This window comes from Nerophis lumbriciformis, linkage group LG15, assembly GCF_033978685.3.
Source record: "Nerophis lumbriciformis linkage group LG15, RoL_Nlum_v2.1, whole genome shotgun sequence".
Lineage (NCBI taxonomy): Eukaryota > Metazoa > Chordata > Actinopteri > Syngnathiformes > Syngnathidae > Nerophis > Nerophis lumbriciformis.
The window spans coordinates 30,374,385-30,395,000 of NC_084562.2; the positions used below are offsets into that span (position 1 = coordinate 30,374,385).

General features: G+C 41.2%; 1 protein-coding gene across 2 annotated transcripts in view; it reads right to left on the minus strand.

The window, feature by feature from the left end:
• LOC133615796 (protein TANC1-like) overlaps positions 1-20,616 on the minus strand; it is a 105,318-nt gene that overhangs the window by 49,622 nt on the left and 35,080 nt on the right. For both annotated transcript variants that reach the window (XM_061974569.1, XM_061974568.1), the window contains exons 7-8: positions 2,259-2,378; positions 1,933-2,202 (exon numbers count right to left, since the gene is read on the minus strand). In XM_061974569.1, coding sequence (XP_061830553.1) covers positions 1,933-2,202; positions 2,259-2,378 — 390 coding nt within the window. The remainder of the gene's footprint in view (positions 1-1,932; positions 2,203-2,258; positions 2,379-20,616) is intronic.

Here is a 20,616-nt window from a genome sequence, read left to right on the forward strand (position 1 = left end):
ACAAATAAAAATTCTGACTATTTGACACTTAGAAACAAATCCAGATTTTTTTGACAATTAGAAAAAATCCAGAGTTTTTGAGACTTAGAAAAAATCCTAACTTTTTGACAAAAAAAATTCTGAATTTTTGACACTTAGAAAAAATCCCGACTTTTTAACAAAAGAAATCCCGACTTTTTGACGCTTAGAAAAAATTACGATTTTTTGACAAAAAATTCTGAATTTTTGACACTTAGAAAAAATCCCGACTTTTTGACAAAAAAAATCTTACATTTTGACGCTTAGAAAAAATCCCGACTTTTTGACCAAAAAAATTCTGACTTTTTGACACTTGGAAAAAATCCCAATTTTTTGACAAAACATTTCCGAATTTTTGACACCTAGAAAAAATCCCGACTTTTTGACATCCCGACTTTTTGACACTTAGAAAAAATCCCGACTTTTTGACATCCCGACTTTTTGACACTTAGAAAAAATCCTGACTTTTTGACAAAAAAAATTCCGATTTTTTGAAAATTAGAAAAAATCCCAACTTTTTTGACAAAAAAATTTCAGAGTTTTTGACACTTAGAAAAAATCCCCACTGTACAAACACATATACACATTCTGTACATATACATTCATTGTACAAACACATATACACATTCTGTACATATACAAGTACATATGCATACTTACACTCATGCACATAATCACGTTTCATCAAACATATATTAACGTTGTTGCCCTAGGGTAAACTGGGTGTAACACATGGCACACTGACAAAGCTTAACCTATTGTGACTATAACAATCTACAAGGTTAATGTAGGTTGCTTCTCTTTCTCCCCCTCCATTTTTCTGCATTCTTTCGTATCTCAAGTTATCATTACGTATATGTATTGTTGCATTTAAACAACTGTATTTTTGATAATAAAGGTAAATTATTGGTATTGTTCATTATCAATAGCGCTATTTCTATTGGTATTTGTATTGATCCATTTGTAGTGTAATAATGCTCATTGTCATTTCTGTATTATTTTTTATTTTTCGCTAACTGCTTATTTGCTATTACTTTTACCATCATATTTGTACATGTCATATTTGCTGATGTTGCTCTATTGTTGTTGTTGTTGTTGTTTGCTGTTGTTGTTTTTGTCTCTCTGTCTAATCCCCCTCTTGTCCCCACAATTTCCCCCTCTGTCTTCTTTTTTTTTTCTCTTTCTATCCCCTCCTGCTCCGGCCCGGCTGCACTAAATGATAATATAAATACATTTAATAAAGTCAAATACAAATAAGGCAACAAGAGAAGTATCCTACACTTCTCTTTTGTAAAGTAAATCTGAACAGCCGTCATGGGCATCTACATCAACTATATGATTTGCCTGAGAAGCTGGACAGGACATAAAAAAAAAAAAAAAAAAAAAAAAAAAAAAAAAAAAAAAAAAAAAAAAAAGAAAAAATCCCCACTTTTTGACATCCCGACTTTTTGACACTTAGAAAAAAATCCAGATTTTTTGACAAAAAAATGTCCGACTTTTTGACATTTAAAAAAAAATCCAGATTTTTTGACACTTAGAAAAAAATCCTGACTTTTTGACAAAAAATGTTTTACTTTTTGACGCTTAGAAAAAATCCCGATTGTGTCAAAAAGTCGGGATTTTTTCTAAGTGTCAAAAAGTCGGGATTTTTTCTAAGTGTCAAAAAGTCGGGATTTTTTCTAAGTGTCGAAAACAGTCCAAACATGTCAGGTCAAAATTCCATCAAATATACCTCAAATATTGTCTGATTAGAATAAAATGTGCAAAGTATATGAATAAGAAGACGTGGTTGAAGGAAACATTGCATCTTATTGAGGGATTGTGATTATTTTACATTTTAGTAGTGATGTTGTTACAGAAAGAGAGATAGATTATTTGTGATATAGTGAAAAAGGAATAGAAAGTGAAAGTTACATTTGGGAGAGCAGCATGGGCTGTGAGGGACGTGCTGCGTGTGCACGCCGTGACAGCTGAGCGCCACCAGTCGCCACAAGATGGCGGTCTTGCCGGAGCCCGCGTTCCCCACGATGACGGCGCCTCTCCCGTCGCAGTCGCCGCTTTTCCTCAAGACCTCCTCCAGGCGCGTGAAGAGCCAATCCCGGCCCACGAAAGACTTCTCCGCGGCGGCGGCGGCGCCGGGAACTTCGAACAGCAGCGGTTTCAGCATGATGTCGCCTGCTTTCCCTGGACCAGAGCGTGAGACCACACGGACCAGGTGAGGAAGGGAGGGCGGGACTTACCTTTGGAGTCCTCAATGGCGCGTCCAGGTGTGTTCATCTTGCGTACGGAGGAGCCTCTGTGCCGGCCCAGCCTCTGCTGGTCCGGCTGGGTCAGGTCCTCCAGTCTTGTGGAGCACGTGGCTGTCAAGCAGAGGTCAAAGACATGCAAACTGTCAACCTGGAAAATTCTGTGCTTTTGAGTCAGCTATTGTTTCCATGGCAACGTGAAAAATACTCTGTGACCTTGCCAAGCGGTGAGAGAGGAAGACAGAAGAAAGACCGTCAAGTGTCTTGTCGTCTCCTTTTCACTTGCATTTTCTTACACTCTTCAACGTCGGGGCTTACATTCTGGGATAATCAGCATTTTAGCATGATAGCATGCCAACATTAGCATTGTGGCATGCCAACATTGGCATAATAGCATGCCAACATTAGCATGATAGCATGCCAACATTGACATAACAGCATGCCAACATTATCATGATAGCATGCCAACATTGGCATAATAGCATGCCAACAATAGCATGATAGCATGCCAACATTAGCATGATAGCATGCCAACATTGACATAACAGCATGCCAACATTATCATGATAGCATGCCAACATTGGCATAATAGCATGCCAACAATAGCATGATAGCATGCCAACATTAGCATGATAGCATGCCAACAATAGCATGATAGCATGCCAACATTAGCATGATAGCATGCCAACAATAGCATGATAGCATGTCAACATTAGCATGATAGCATGCCAACAATACCATGATAGCATGTCAACATTAGCATGATAGCATGCCAACACGGCATAATAGCTATCATAAATAATTTTAGCATGTTAACATGCTACTTTTAGCATGCTAACCATTAGCATATGTCAAGTACCAAGTACTATGACTCTGGGGTAAAGGTTGGCAAAATTAGAAGAAGAAAAAAATAGCATGCTAATGTTAGCGTGCTAATGTTAACATGCTAGTAGTTTGCACATGTCAAATACTATGACTATGGGGTAAACATTTGCAAAATTCAAAAAAAGAAAATAAGCCAACTTTAGCATGTTAACAGTTAGTATGAATTATTGGTGTAGAATCTTCACCCAACAATAATACAACTAAATAGTTTAATTTTGATGTCGAATCTTTTACAGAATATTAATAATAATAAATAAAGGAATAGAATGTGTGATTAGAATATTCAAAAGAAGAAGATGTAGAACACCAAGCGTTGTTTACTCCCACACTCGCCCACTCCCACTAAGAGTTGACAGGTCAGCCAGGCTTTATCTCCACACATTTACAACACGGTGTTCATTCTACTACCAAGTGTTTACACACAATAGTTCTCCTCAAATTGCTTCATCCTTCACTCTAACGTCAGTTTCACAAAAAGATGCCTCCTTTTCAGAGGGATTACATTCATTCTTGTCATGCCACACGTGAAAAGATGACCTTCAAAAAAGCCACTTTGCACCTCTTCCACTAAAAGAAGCAAAACATCAAAGTATTTTTGTTATTTCACAGCTAAATCAGTGTTTGATTTCAGTCAAGGCGAAGGATTCTGTCCATGCAGAATTCAACTCTCCATGTTCCTATGCGGGGGATTTATACACACAAGCTTCTCCTGTCACAATAATTGTATAGAAGTTATCACACAACTTGGTGTTCCCATCATTTCAGAAGACAAAAGCTGTCTTTCATCTTATCAAGCAAAAAGGCTCGTAAAACTCCACTGTGTGCGATGGGATGCGACATGGAGGTGTCGGTTTCTTTGATCTGTTGACAGCCACAGGAAGACCTTGTCCTGACCCGAGATCGACAAAGCGGAGAGGGAGCAGGACCTGACACCGCTCCAGGCACCTTTTCTTTGAACTGTTTATGACCGAGTGCAACAGCAGTTTATGACCACCTACCCTTAGCAGCAGCTGTGCAATGTAATGTAATCATAGCAAAAGGGATAAGCGGTAGAAAATGGATGGATGGATGGATGGATTAAGAATCATTACAAATAAGAATGGCGATTCATTTAAAAAGCTATTTTTGTTGACACCCCTATTGTATTAATTGTATCTGCTGATGTAGTTCTGTTGCAGTTGTAAAAAAAAAAAAAAAGGACTGATACAGATAAAAAGAGGCCGATAATGTACGTCAAAATGGCAAATAGGGGCCTGGCCCAAGATTGGTGGATCTGTAACCCGTCACACACACTGAAGGTGTTGCAAATACAGAACATGGCTTTCGAAGATGGGGTCAGAGATGAAGAGGAGAATGAGAAGAAAGAAGACCTGCAGGACAAGGTGTGTCCAGGAGGAAGCAGGGTGAAGGAGGTGTGTAATGAGATGGATGAGAAGAAAGAAGACCTGCAGGACAAGGTGTGTCCAGTTGAAGCAGGGTGAAGGAGGTGTGTAATGAGATGGATGAGAAGAAAGAAGACCTGCAGGACAAGGTGTGTCCAGGAGGAAGCAGGGTGAAGGAGGTGTGTAATGAGGTGGATGAGAAGAAAGAAGACCTGCAGGACAAGGTGTGTCCAGGGTGAAGGAGGTGTGCAATGGGATGGATGAGAAGAAAAAGAAGACCTGCAGGACAAGGTGTGTCCAGGGTGAAGGAGGTGTGTAATGAGATGGATGAGAAGAAAGAAGACCTGCAGGACAAGGTGTGTCCAGTTGAAGCAGGGTGAAGGAGGTGTGTAATGAGGTGGATGAGAAGAAAGAAGACCTGCAGGACAAGGTGTGTCCAGGGTGAAGGTGTGCAGTGAGATGAGAAAGCTCGCTAGCTAAAGAGTGAAGAGCGCCTGGCCAAATTGCTGAGTGGACCACAGATGACGGAGAGCGAGATAGAGAAAGAGAAATGCTGTTTTGACAACAGCTGTGTCAATGCTGCCTACTATCACAACCCCCGCTGATGAAAGTGTGACTGATTACCCTTGTTGATGTGTGTGGACTTCAGCACAACACCGTAACCACCTGGCACAACACCCGCATCACAAGCAGGTGCCTCAAGTGTGGAAAAGCTGCTGCCTCCTTTAAATGTCAACACTCACGTCCAACACAATAAGACCCCGCAGATATCACTCTTGGAAGCATACCACAGTCGCATCACTCCAACACAATAAGACCCCGCAGATATCACTCTTGGAAGCATAAGACAGTCGCATCACTCCAACACAATAAGACCCCCGCAGATATCACTCTTGGAAGCATACCACAGTCGCATCACTCCAACACAATAAGACCCCGCAGATATCACTCTTGGAAGCATAAGACAGTCGCATCACTCCAACACAATAAGACCCCCGCAGATATCACTCTTGGAAGCATACGACAGTCGCATCACTCCAACACAATAAGACCCCCGCAGATATCACTCTTGGAAGCATACCACAGTCGCATCACTCCAACACAATAAGACCCCCGCAGATATCACTCTTGGAAGCATACGACAGTCGCATCACTAAGTAGAACTCCTCTTTTTACAACATTGCATTACACTTAAGCTCATGCTGCCTTCACACATCTGCCAACATCAGTACCTTTCTTCAGGGGCGTTGAACCTGCAACCTTTTAGCTGCTGCACCTGAGTCAAGAACCTGTGTGAAGGTGGCCCTCTTCTTCTTCTTCTTCTTCTTCTTCTTCTTCTTCTTCTTCTTCTTGCAAATTGTCAGAAAAATTGTACAAACCCCGTTTCCATATGAGTTGGGAAATTGTGTTAGATGTAAATATAAACGGAATACAATGATTTGCAAATCATTTTCAAGCCATATTCAGTTGAATATGCTACAAAGACAACATATTTGATGTTCAAACTCATATTTTTTTTTTGTGCAAATAATCATTAACTTTAGAATTTGATGGCAGCAACACGTGACAAAGAAGTTGTGAAAGGTGGCAATAAATACTGATAAAGTTGAGGAATGCTCATCAAACACTTATTTGGAACATCCCACAGGTGTGCAGGCTAATTGGGAACAGGTGGGTGCCATGATTGGGTATAAAAACAGCTTCCCAAAAAATGCTCAGTCTTTCACAATCAATCAATCAATCAATCTTTATTTATATAGCCCTAAATCACAAGTGTCTCAAAGGGCTGCACAAGCCACAACGACATCCTCGGTAGGACAAGAAAGGATGGTGCGAGGTACACCCCTTTGTCCACAACTGCGTGAGCAAATAGTCAAACAGTTTAAGAACAACGTTTCTCAAAGTGACATTGCAAGACATTTATGGATTTCAACATCTACGCTCCATAATATCATCAAAAGGTTGAGAGAATGTGGAGAAATCACTCCACGTAAGCGGCATGGCCGGAAACCAACATTGAATGACCGTGACCTTCCATCCCTCAGACGGCACTGTATCAAAAACCCACATCAATCTCTAAAGGATATCACCACATGGGCTCAGGAACACTTCAGAAAACCACTGTCACTAAATACAGTTGGTCGCTACATCTGTAAGTGCAAGTTAAAGCTCTACTATGCAAAGGGAAAGCCATTTATCAACAACACCCAGAAACGCCGCCGGCTTCTCTGGGCCCAAGATCATCTAAGATGGACTCATGCAAAGTGGAAAAGTGTTCTGTGGTCTGACGAGTCCACATTTCAAATTGTTTTTGGAAATATTCGACATTGTGTCATCCGGACCAAAGGGGAAGCGAACCATCCAGACTGTTATCAATGCAAAGTGTAAAAGCCAGCATCCGTGATGGTATGGGGGTGCATTAGTGCCCAAGACATGGGTAACTTACACATCTGTGAAGGCACCATTAATGCTGAAAGGTACATACAGGTTTTGGAACAACATATGCTGCCATCTAAGCGCCATCTTTTTCATGGACGCCCCTGATTATTTCAGCAAGACAATGCCAAGCCACATTCAGCACGTGTTACAACAGCGTGGCTGCATAAAAAAAGAGTGCGGGTACTTTCCTGGGCCGCCTGCAGTCCAGACCTGTCTCCCATCGAAAATGTGTGGCGCATTATGAAGCCTAAAATACGACAGCGGAGACCCCGGACTGTTGAACGACTGAAGCTCTACATAAAACAAGAATGGGAAAGAATTCCACCTGAGAAGCTTCAAAAATGTGTCTCCTCAGTTCCCAAACGTTTACTGAGTGTTGTTAAAAGAAAAGGTGATGTAACACAGTGGTGAACATGCCCTTTCTCAACTACTTTGTCACGTGTTGCAGCCATGAAATTCTAATTTAATTATTATTTGCAAAAAAAAAAATAAGGTTTATGAGTTTGAACATCAAATATGTTGTCTTTGTAGCATATTCAACTGAATATGGCTTGAAAATGATTTGCAAATCATTGTATTCCGTTTATATTTACATCTAACACAATTTCCCAACTCATATGGAAACGGGGTTTGTATGTAAATTATCAAAAAACTTTCCATTCTCTGAGTTTCCAGTGAACAGATGAGAGCTGTCTTTGTTGCACCAAGCAAAGGCTTGGAAAATTCCATTGTGTACGATGAGAGGAGACGGGAGGAGGTTATCTATTGTCATGGAAGACCTGCTCAAGCTGAAGCCAGGACCAGCCCAAGCCAGAGGCATCTTTTTCTTTTGAGTTAATGTGACCGAAAACAATGACTGTTTACATACTCCCCATTCCTTTAGAAACAGATGTTGTTATGTACGTAAATAGGGAAAATCCAAATAAAAAGAGGCAGCGTACAATCTTTCGCCAGAGCGTGCGAAGACACTGTAAGAGGTTACAGGTCGATGGCGTCTCTCCTCAATTGAGTCCAAATTTAATTCTGTCTCTGTTTGATTCTTTGCTTCTTGTCTTGTTTAATAGTGTTTGAACCTGACACAAATAACACAAACATTCCTTTGTGCTGTACAAATGTGTTTGTGTTGCTACAGTTTGGATGTTATTCTAAAAGACATTTTCTGACTAGTGATGTCATCCAGCCCCCCCCCCCCCCCCACACACACACTTGTCCTATTCGTTTGTGCAGCAACATTTTTATGTCTAACTAATATATTTTATGTTGTTAACGTGTTATTATTCATAACCTACCCCCCCTGACCCCCCCCCCCCCAACCCCCACACACACACTTGTCCCAATCGTTTGTGCTGCACTTGAGCTGCAACATTTTTATGTCTAACTAATATAGTTTTTACGTTAATAACGTGTTATTATTCATAACCTACCCCCCCACAAAAAATTGCAGCACAAACGGTTGGAGAGATGTTGACATGGTTGCGTGAGCTGTTCATGATTAATAACACGTTAATAACATCAAAACTAAAAAGTGTTGCAGCACAAACAATCGGGACAAGTTTGGGGTGGTTTTGACGAGGTGGCGGGGAGGGGGTGTCTGGACTACGTCACCAGTCAGAAAATGTATTTTAGAATAACTTAAAAATCGTAACGACGCAAACTAAAAAAATGTTACAATGTTTAACAGATAATTTTCAGAGTTTGTCGCTAATCTAGTGACGTATGCAGATAATATAATTACAATGGGGGGTTTTAATATCCGTATGAATACCCCGTCAGACCCTTTCGTGCGTGGCGCTCCAGACTATAATTGATAGCTGTGGTCTTACACATATAATAAATGAACCCACGCATTGCAACTGTAATACGATGGATCTAGTCCTTGTCCGTGTCACTACCTCCTAAGTTATGATACTCCCGTACACTAAAGTAATGTCCCATTGTTATCTTTTGAAATTCAAAGTTCTGACTCATTGTCAACAAGCTAATAACAACCACTGCTTTGATTGATTGTTTGATTGATTGATTGCTAAAGCACAAACGTAGCACAAAGCAATGTCGATGGCATTTTAATATTTGCAATAAGGAGGGCCAACTTCACGCAGGGGAGTCGAGACCTCCGACAGAATGCTCTGCATTTTCTCGAACACCATGAACAACATCAGCATCATCGTAACCGTAAATATGAAGAACATCACCATCATCTAGGGGTGTAACAATACACAAAAATTTTGGTTCGGTACGTACCTCGGTTTAAAGGTCACGGTTCGGTTCATTTTCGGTACAGTAAGAAAACAACAAAATATACATTTTGGGGTTATTTATTCACCATTTTTGCTAAATCTTCCACCAAAAATATTTTTCTTAGTGTAATATTTGATGTGAAGTAATGGGAACCTTGGATAGGTCAATAATTCATAATAACATTGATTTTGATTCAATATTATGTTTTGAGCAATTACAGTTTGAAAGAAAAAAAAAACAGCTTTGTTTTATTAGTCAACATTGCAACTTTTTCTAAATTACATTTAACCTTTAAGCTTTTTTATTTCACTTTTGTCATGTTTTTGTTTATTTCAATAGTATTTTTAGAATGTGCCGTGGGCCTTTAAAACATTAGCTGTGGGCCGCAAATGGCCTCCGGGGCACACTTTTGACACCCCTGTTATAGATAATAAAACATTAAATGTGATAAATCTATGGATAAAAAGCAGAGCCTGGTGACGCATGCGCGTTTATCATAACTCTCTCTCTCTCTGTCTCTCTCTGTCTCTGCCCCTCCCTCACCTGCACAATTTGTTTTGTTTTTAACCCCTTCTTAACCCTGAACGTACATTGAAAATACACGCAACCATAACTCAAAATGCCGGACATTTGAGGCATTTAAGAAACTACGCCCTGACAGCTCCGCAAAAGAGGACATGTCCCGTGAAAAGAGGACGTATGGTCAGTCTATCCTAGCCCGTTAGCTGCTAGCATGCCGTGTGTTGTGCCTCGGTGTGCATTGTTTACACAACGTGCGTTACGCTACTTAATATGTCTGTGTGGAAACTCATTCGGTACACCTCCAAACCGAACCGGAACCCCCGTACCGAAACGGTTTAATACAAATACACGTACCGTTAAACTTCTACTAGAGTTTCCGGTAGTCTCCGCACGGCAGATTGACGCTCACTAGTTTACACAGGAGACATATTTACGTGTTTCATCGCGCCTGTTTGTTGTTTTTTCCCACAAAGTGCCTTGGAAACATTGTCTCTAGCTAGCAGCTAGCTGCTAAGCTAACGAAGCTAGCGCGGAGAAAGGCGTCGCCGGGCGCCGGTCAGAAGGAGTCCACTCCTGCACACCGTGACCAGGACTTCTCGGAAGACAGCAGGAACTTCACTCGGTGACAGAAAACACCGTGAGTATGGCTTCCTGCGCGTCTTGCACCTTACTCACGGAGAGGCTGGCTCTGCTAGAGGGCCGTGTCCGCCAGTTAGAGCAGAGTAATCTCGTAACTTTAGATGTTGCGGACACATCTGCTAGCGTTAGCTGTAGCGAGCTAACTAGCCCAGCATGTAGTAGTCCTAAGCGGCCTACAAGCTACGGTGTACCGGTTGAGACGCATAATAGATTTAGCTCTTTAGCTAGTCCTACACCCCAGTCTACCGGGCACCACACCTTAGTCATAGGGGACTCCATCACCCGAAACATAAAGCTTAGCAAACCAGCCACAATTAAGTGCATCCCGGGGGCCCGAGCACCTGACATAGAGGCTAATCTTAGGGAGCTAACTCGCAACAGGCCTAGTAAACACGTACGACAGGCTAATCGCACCACTAGTTATGCGAATATAGTTGTACACGTTGGCTCCAATGACACTAGAATGAGACAGTCAGAGATTACAAAGAGAAACATAGCCAGGACTTGTGATCTCGCTAGAAAGATGTCCAGGCATCGAGTAATTGTCTCTGGCCCCCTGCCTGCGAGAGGCAATGATGAGAGATATAGCAGATTAGTCTCGCTTAACAAGTGGCTGGCTAGCTTCTGTAGACAACAGGGACTAACGTTTATTGATAATTGGCCCTCTTTCTGGGGCAAACCAGGCTTGCTGATGAGGGACGGCCTTCACCCTAACCAGGAAGGCGCCATCATCCTGTCTAAGAATATAGACTACTGTTTAAGTCACATTTGACTAACTACACTAGAGCAAGCCCGGTCACAGGCAATTACAGAGCCTGCTAGTCCGGGTGAGGAGTCAGTTAAGCTAGAACTAGCCAGCGCCAGGCTGGATAATTCCTGTACGCATAGCAATTTTCTTAGAATAACACACAACTCACATAATGTGTTTTCTGTTGTGAATGTGTCCGGGGTAGATATGCATTCTACTGAGGTGGCAAATCATGATGCGTTTAGTCGATCGCAGCATCAAGCAAACAATCTGAAAATTCCCGTCGTATCAATTCCTAGATATGGTCGAAACTATTTAAAGTGCACTACGTATAATAAACGCAACATTATTAATATTTCTACTACGGATAATTTAAACAAAAACTCGTCAAAACAGCCCAATACTTATAATATGGGCTTTTTAAACATAAGATCATTGTCTCCCAAAACGTTATTAGTTAATGAGGTCATTAGAGACAACAATCTTAACGTCATTGGTCTTAGCGAAACCTGGCTCAAACCAGACGAATTTTTTGCGCTAAATGAGGCATCTCCTCCTAACTATACGAATGCGCATATTGCCCGTCCCCTTAAAAGGGGTGGGGGGGTCGCATTAATATACAATGAAAACTTTAACCTTACCCCTAACCTAAATAATAAATACAAATCGTTTGAGGTGCTTACTATGAGGTCTGTCGCACCGCTGCCTCTCGATATGGCTGTTATCTACCGCCCCCCAGGGCCCTACTCGGACTTTATTAATGAATTCTCAGAGTTCGTTGCTGATCTAGTGACGCACGCAGACAATATAATCATAATGGGGGACTTTAATATCCATATGAATACCCCATCGGACCCTCAGTGCGTGGCACTCCAGACTATAATTGATAGCTGTGGTCTTACACAAATAATAAATGAACCTACGCATCGCAACGGCAATACGATAGATCTAGTGCTGGTCAGGGGTGTCACCACCTCCAAAGTTATGGTACTCCCGTATACTAAAGTAATGTCCGATCATTACCTTATAAAATTCGAAGTTCTGACTCATTGTCAACAAACTAATAATAATAATAACTGCTATAGCAGCCGCAACATTAATGCCGCCACAACGGTGACTCTTGCTGACCTACTGCCTTCGGTAATGGCACCATTCCCAAATTATGTCGGCTCTATTGATAACCTCACTAACAACTTTGACAATGCCCTGCGCAAAACCATTGATAGTATAGCACCGCTAAAACAAAAAAGGGCCCCTAAAAGGCGCACCCCATGGTTTACAGAGGAAACCAGAGCTCATAAATTATCATGTAGAAAGTTGGAACGCAAATGGCGCGCGACCAAGCTTGAGGTTTTCCATCAAGCATGGAGTGATAGTTTAATATCGTATAAACGCATGCTTACCTTAGCTAAAGCTAAATATTACTCAAATCTCATCCGCCTCAACAAAAACGACCCTAAATTTTTGTTTAGTACAGTAGCATCGCTAACCCAACAAGGGACTCCTCCCAATAGCTCCACCCACTCGGCAGATGACTTTATGAATTTCTTTAATAAGAAAATTGAACTCATTAAAAAGGAGATTAAAGACAACGCATCCCAGCTACAACTGGGTTCTATGAACACAGATACAACTGTATCTACGACGGATACTGCAATACAAAATAGTCTCTCTCTTTTTGATGAAATAACATTAGAGGAACTATTACAGCGTGTACGTGGGATAAAACAAACAACATGTTTACTTGACCCACTTCCTGGGAAACTTATCAAGGAACTTTTTGTATTATTAGGTCCATCAGTGCTAAATATTATAAACTTATCACTTTCCTCTGGCACTGTTCCCCTAGCATTCAAGAAAGCGGTTATTCATCCTCTGCTCAAAAGACCTAACCTTGATCCTGACCTCATGGTAAACTACCGACCGGTGTCCCACCTTCCCTTTATTTCGAAAATCCTCGAAAAAATTGTCGCACAGCAGCTAAATGAACACTTAGTGTCTAACAATCTCTGTGAACCTTTTCAATCCGGTTTCAGGGCAAATCACTCTACGGAGACAGCCCTCGCAAAAATGACTAATGATCTACTGCTGACGATGGATTCTGATGCGTCATCTATGTTGCTGCTTCTTGATCTTAGCGCTGCTTTCGATACCGTCGATCATAATATTTTATTAGAGCGTATCAAAACACGTATTGGTATGTCAGACTTAGCCTTGTCGTGGTTTAACTCTTATCTTACTGACAGGATGCAATGCGTCTCCCATAATAATGTGACCTCTGACTATGTTAAGGTAACGTGCGGAGTTCCTCAGGGTTCGGTTCTTGGCCCTGCACTCTTTAGTATTTACATGCTGCCGCTAGGCGACATCATACGCAAATACGGTGTTAGCTTTCATTGCTATGCTGATGACACCCAACTCTACATGCCCCTAAGGCTGACCAACACGCCGGATTGTAGTCAGCTGGAGGCGTGTCTTAATGAAATTAAACATTGGATGTCCGCTAACTTCTTGCAACTCAACGCCAAGAAAACGGAAATGCTGATTATCGGTCCTGCTAAACACCGACATTTATTTAATAATACCACCTTAACATTTGACAACCAAACAATTACACAAGGCGAATCAGTAAAGAATCTGGGTATTATCTTCGACCCAACTCTCTCGTTTGAATCACACATTAAGAGTGTTACTAAAACGGCCTTCTTTCATCTCCGTAATATCGCTAAAATTCGTTCTATTTTATCCACTAGCGACGCTGAGATCATTATTCATGCGTTCGTTACGTCTCGTCTCGACTACTGTAAGGTATTATTTTCGGGTCTCCCTATGTCTAGCATTAAAAAATTACAGTTGGTACAAAATGCGGCTGCTAGACTTTTGACAAGAACAAGAAAGTTTGATCATATTACGCCTATACTGGCTCACCTGCACTGGCTTCCTGTGCACTTAAGAAGTGACTTTAAGGTTTTACTACTTACGTATAAAATACTACACGGTCTAGCTCCGTCCTATCTTGTCGATTGTATTGTACCATATGTCCCGGCAAGAAATCTGCGTTCAAAGAACTCCGGCTTATTAGTGATTCCCAGAGCCCAAAAAAAGTCTGCGGGCTATAGAGCGTTTTCTATTCGGGCTCCAGTACTATGGAATGCCCTCCCGGTAACAATTAGAGATGCTACCTCAGTAGAAGCATTTAAGTTCCATCTTAAAACTCATTTGTATACTCTAGCCTTTAAATAGCCCCCCTGTTGGACCAGTTGATCTGCCGTTTCTTTTCTTTTCTCCTCTGCTCCCCTTTTCCTTGAGGGGGGGGGGGCACAGGTCCGGTGGCCATGGATGAAGTGCTGGCTGTCCAGAGTCGGGACCCGGGGTGGACCGCTCGCCTGTGCATCGGCTGGGAACATCTCTACGCTGCTGACCCGTCTCCGCTCGGGATGGTGTCCTGCTGGCCCCACTATGGACTGGACTCTTACTATTATGTTGGATCCACTATGGACTGGACTCTCACAATATTATGTCAGACCCACTCGACATCCATTGCTTTCGGTCTCCCCTAGAGGGGGGGGGTTACCCACATATGCGGTCCTCTCCAAGGTTTCTCATAGTCATTCACATCGACGTCCCACTGGGGTGAGTTTTTCCTTGCCCGTATGTGGGCTTTGTACCGAGGATGTCGTTGTGGCTTGTGCAGCCCTTTGAGACACTTGTGATTTAGGGCTATATAAATAAAGATTGATTGATTGATTGATTGATACTATCACCATATCAGTAAATATGAACGACATCACCATAATGATATCAGTAAATATGAAGAACATCACCATCATCATATCAGTAAATATGAAGAACATCACCATAATGATATCAGTAAATATGAAGAACATCACCATAATGATATCAGTAAATATGAACAACATCACCATAATGATATCAGTAAATATGAACAACATCACCATAATGATATCAGTAAATATGAACAACATCACCATAATGATATCAGTAAATATGAACAACATCACCATAATGATATCAGTAAATATGAAGAAGATCACCATAATGATATCAGTAAATGAGTGTCATCTTAGTTGGAGCAATGTGTTGAGTTGTGATGAAGTGGACATGAGTGGTCTGACAGCTGAGCCAATGAAGTGTGACACAATATTAATATCAGCTCTCAGCCTAATAATATGCTGGGGAAGAGTTGTAATATGCTAATAATATGCTGGGGAAGAGTTGTAATATGCTAATAATATGCTGGGGAAGAGTTGTAATATGCTAATAATATGTTGGGGAAGAGTTGTAATATGTTAATAATATGCTGGGGAAGAGTTGTAATATGCTAATAATATGCTGGGGAAGAGTTGTAATATGCTAATAATATGCTGGGGAAGAGTTGTAATATGTTAATAATATGCTGGGGAAGAGTTGTAATATGCTAATAATATGTTGGGGAAGAGTTGTAATATGTTAATAATATGTTGGGGAAGAGTTGTAATATGTTAATAATATGTTGGGGAAGAGTTGTAATATGTTAATAATATGCTGGGGAAGAGTTCTAATATGCTGGGGAAGAGTTGTAATATGCTAATAATATGTTGGGGAAGAGTTGTAATATGTTAATAATATGCTGGGGAAGAGTTCTAATATGCTGGGGAAGAGTTGTAATATGTTAATAATATGCTGGGGAAGAGTTTTAATATGCTGGGGAAGAGTTGTAATATGCTAATAATATGCTGGGAAAGAGTTGTAATATGCTGAAGCGGAGGATGTATTGGTGAGCTGCTGTGTTACCCAGAAAGACATTGATGCAGGTGAAGTGAGTACATGTGCACATGATGTCGCTACAACGCTTCATCAGTGTTGCACTCGTCCACAGCCAGCCAGCCTTTCCCTCATCATGCCGGAATGTTCCAGACCGTATGTTAGTGCTAGCAAGCTTGTATTGACCCCACACACAATATTATTGATCATTTACACAGAATGGAGGCTGAAACAACATTCTTTATCATTCCCTCGTGGGAAATTAAATGTATGCTCGTGTTATTGACAATGCAACATACTACACACACACATCCTTGGGAATTAACAACAATACAACATGCTACACAAACAAAGATGGAATTAACAACAATACAACATGGTACACAAACAAAGATGGGAATTAACAACAATACAACATGCTACACACACATAGATGGGAATTAACAACAATACAACATACTACACACATACATGGGAATTAACAACAATACAACATGCTACACACATCCATGGGAATTAACAACAATGCAACATGCTACACACACATAGATGGGAATTAACAACAATACAACATACTACACACATACATGGGAATTAACAACAATACAACATACTACACACATCCATGGGAATTAACGACTATGCAACATACTACACACACATCCGTGGGAATTAACGACTATGCAACATGCTACACACACATAGATGGGAATTAACAACAATACAACATGCTACACACACATAGATGGGAATTAACAACAATACAACATGTTACACATTCATAGATGGGAATTAACAACAATACAACATGCTACACACACATAGATGGGAATTAACAACAATACAACATGCTACACACTCATAGATGGGAATTAACAACAATACAACATGCTACACACACGTAGGTGGGAATTAACAACAATACAACATGCTACACATTCATAGATGGGAATTAACAACAATACAACATGCTACGCACACGTAGGTGGGAATTAACAACAATACAACATGCTACACACACATAGATGGGAATTAACAACAATACAACATGCTACACACACATAGATGGGAATTAACAACAATACAGCATACTACACACAAATAGATGGGAGTAAACGACTATGCAACATGGTACACAAACAAAGATGGGAATTAACAACAATACAACATGCTACATACACATTGTCTATAATTCCCATCTACTGTATGTGTATGTAGCATGTTGCATTGTATATAATTGTCATCTATGTGTGTGTAGCATGTTGCATTGTATATAATTGTCATCTATGTGTGTGTAGTAAGTTGTATTGTTGATCATTCCCAACTATGTTTGTGATGTGGTGGACTACATAAAATGATGTGGCGAGCATAATTTTATGTGGCCTGCAACCACATCATTTTACATGGCCCGCCACATTACTTTATTTGGTCGTCATATTATTTTACATCATTATTCCTGGCCCACCACATCATTTTACATGGCCCGCCACTTTACTTTTTTTGTTTCGTAATATTATTTTACATCATTATATATTGCCCGCCACATCATTTTATGTGGCCCACCACATCATTTTACATGGCCCGTCACTTTACTTTATCTGGTCCGTAATATTATTTTACATCATTATATATTGCCCGCCACATCATTTTATGTGGCCCGCCACTTTACTTTATCTGGTCCGTAATATTATTTTACATCAATGTAGCCCACCAAAATGTATATGGCCTGCCACATCATTGCATGTAACCCGCCACATTACTTTATGTGGCCCGCCATGTCGTGTTACACTTTGTGGCCCGCCACATCATTTTACGTGGCCTGCTACATCATTGCATGTGATCCGCTACAATAGTTTACGTGGCCCGCCACGTCATGTAACACTTTGTGGCACGCCTCGTAACTGATCTGGCCCGCCACATCATTTTATGTAGCCTGCCACATAATTTTTATGCAGCTCGCCATGTTTAAGTGGCCTGCGACATCATTGCATGTGATCCGCTACATTACTATACGTGGCCCGCCACATCATTATACAGTTTGTGGCCCGCCACATCATTATACAGTTTGTGGCCCGCCACATCATTATACAGTTTGTGGCCCGCCACATCGTTATACAGTTTGTGGCCCGCCGCCTGATTCATGTGGCCTGCCACTTCATTTATGTGGCCTGCAAAAGGCTATTAATAAAAAAGACTTTCTGGCTAAACTTATTCGTTCTTTCATTTTTGACAGGAAAATATACTGCACTTGAATATGATCTGATTTTTTGCAACATTTTCCTCCCTGGTGTTAGAATAATGATGTTATCACACAAGTCTTATGCTTAAAGGCCGTTGCTATAGTTATTACCTATTGTGGTCAAGTTGTACTGTTCTATCTGTGCAAAGGCACACCGCTTTTTATCTTCCACTGCGAGTTGTCTCGCAGCAGCAGTTTGTTTCCAGACCCTGCCTGCTGACAGCCAAGGACGGACATCGAGTACCTCAACGCAGACAAAACAGAGACAGGGCAAGATCACGAGTGTCAGCACAATTCCATTCTGAATAATCACGTATTGTGTCTACTGGGGCTGCTTGCCTTACTCCTCCCTTCAGAAGCAGCCTCAGTGGGAACTCCTGAATAAATAGAGGAGCGCAGGGGCTGTACCTTAGAGCGTAGGGTGAAACTGTAACTGGGTGCGCAGCCCAATACGTTTCTCTCTTGATTCCTTGCTTCTTGTCTCGTTTAATAGATAGTTTGGTGTTTGAACCTGACACTGGTTGTTACAAATAAATATCTGGTTGACAAGTTAACCTGATAAGCAAAATATACTCCAAAAAAGTTGCCTGTGTAGAAAGTGTAACAATACTAGAATACGTTTATAAACATCATAGAGTCAACATTGCCGCTTTTTCTCATTACATTCCCCTTTTTGCCATTTTATTCCATTTTTTTATGTTTAATATTTTTAGAATGTGCTGCGGGCCGCACTTTGGACACCTCTGGTCTGTTCCTACTTTATGAGGTTCAAGGTATGTTTTCATACTTTTGTCTAATTTAAGTGCTGACGCTATTGTTCCAACATGTTCCACAAGAGAACAATTAAAGCTTTGTTTTTCCATTGCGAGCGTTGGTGTGTGTGTGTGTGTGTGTGTGTGTGTGTGTGTGTGTGTGTGTGTGTGTGGCGTCAATATTAGCAGGCCCAGCCAGCAGAGCGACGCTCACGTTGTCTTGATCGTGAATTTCATGTGAAAATGAAAGCAGCGAGTGACAGGAGGAGCTGGCAGGCTGTGCTGTGAATCTTCTCCCCGGGGAATCTTCTTTGACCGCGTCACAAATGAACACACATCTAAGGAAGAGGAAAAAGATCCTCGTGCACGAGGAAAGATTGTGACTTTTATGACGAGTGAAAGCCCCGTAGGACATCTTACGAGCACCGCACACTGTGACTATTTTGTAGAAAAGGTGCACAGAGTTGTCAATCTAGGATGCTAAATTGAGATTAACTCTATTAAGATTTGCAAAAAATGTAAAGCTCATTAATATTCATTGTGCAAGGATTCTGATGAAGACACGCCCATATTTATTTGTTCTTCTAATTAAAGCACGCTGATGTTGTCATGTCTGTGTGATCATGTTTTGTTTTAGTCATGTTCGGTTTTGTTTTTGGACTTTTTGTGCACTTTTGTTTTGTTTTGTCACCATAGCAACCATTAGTTTTCACCTGTCACGTCACGCACCTGTTTCACGTTTTGAGTCACGCACCTGTTTTCGTTAATCATGTCTGTAGTATTTAAGTTCATTGTTTTCAGTTTGTCGTTCTGGTGACATCCCGCATTCATACCCCTGTCACACTCTGTCTACCTCTGCGCACTTCAAGTAAGTTGTTTTCTATTAATGCCACAGTTAGTGTTTTGTTTTATTGTTCACAGTTTTTTGCCCACGTGCAAGTCTTTTTGTTTCGTTAGTCAAGTTTGTACTTCCGCCTTGAGCGCGCTTTTTGTTCCTTTGAGTGTTATAAATAAATATGTATTTAGTGTACCTTCACGCCATGACCAGTCCAGCTTTACTTGCATCTCGGGAAAACAAACACACCATAGTCCATGTCCTGACAGATGTAGCGTTTTGCTAGGCTGGAATCATCCACTTTACAGGGGTTCAACTCAATTATTGCACTTTACACGTTGGAATCTTTGAGTATCTCACGATTCCATTCCGATTCTTATGGCAACAATTCAATTCACAATTGATTCTCCATTTAACCTGATTCTCATAATATAATATTTGGTAAATACATTATAATAAAACCTTTTCAAAACAGGTTACCGGTAGGGATGATGTTCGAAACCGGTTCTCCCGGTTGCTCGATAAGAAAAGAACCGTTCATTAAGAAAAGAACCGATTGCATGGACTCGAATCCCTTTTTGAGAACCGGTTCCCGTTATCAAGGCCACTATAGTAAAGAAAAAGAGTTGGCTCTTTATTCGAATCCCTGGGAACGAATCCCGTCCCACAAGAAATGCCCTGTGGAACATCACAGGAAATGACACAGCTCAGTCATTAGACTGAGCTACGTCATTTCCGTGACCTGGATCACTTGGGTTACAGTTGCGCCGTGACCCAGATCACCTGGGTTACAGTAGCGCCTTGACCAGGATCTCCTGGGTTACAGTAGTGCCGTGACCAGGATCGCGTGGGTTCCAGTGTTCAGTAGCGCCATGACCCGGATCTCTTGGGTAACAGTGGTGCCGTGAC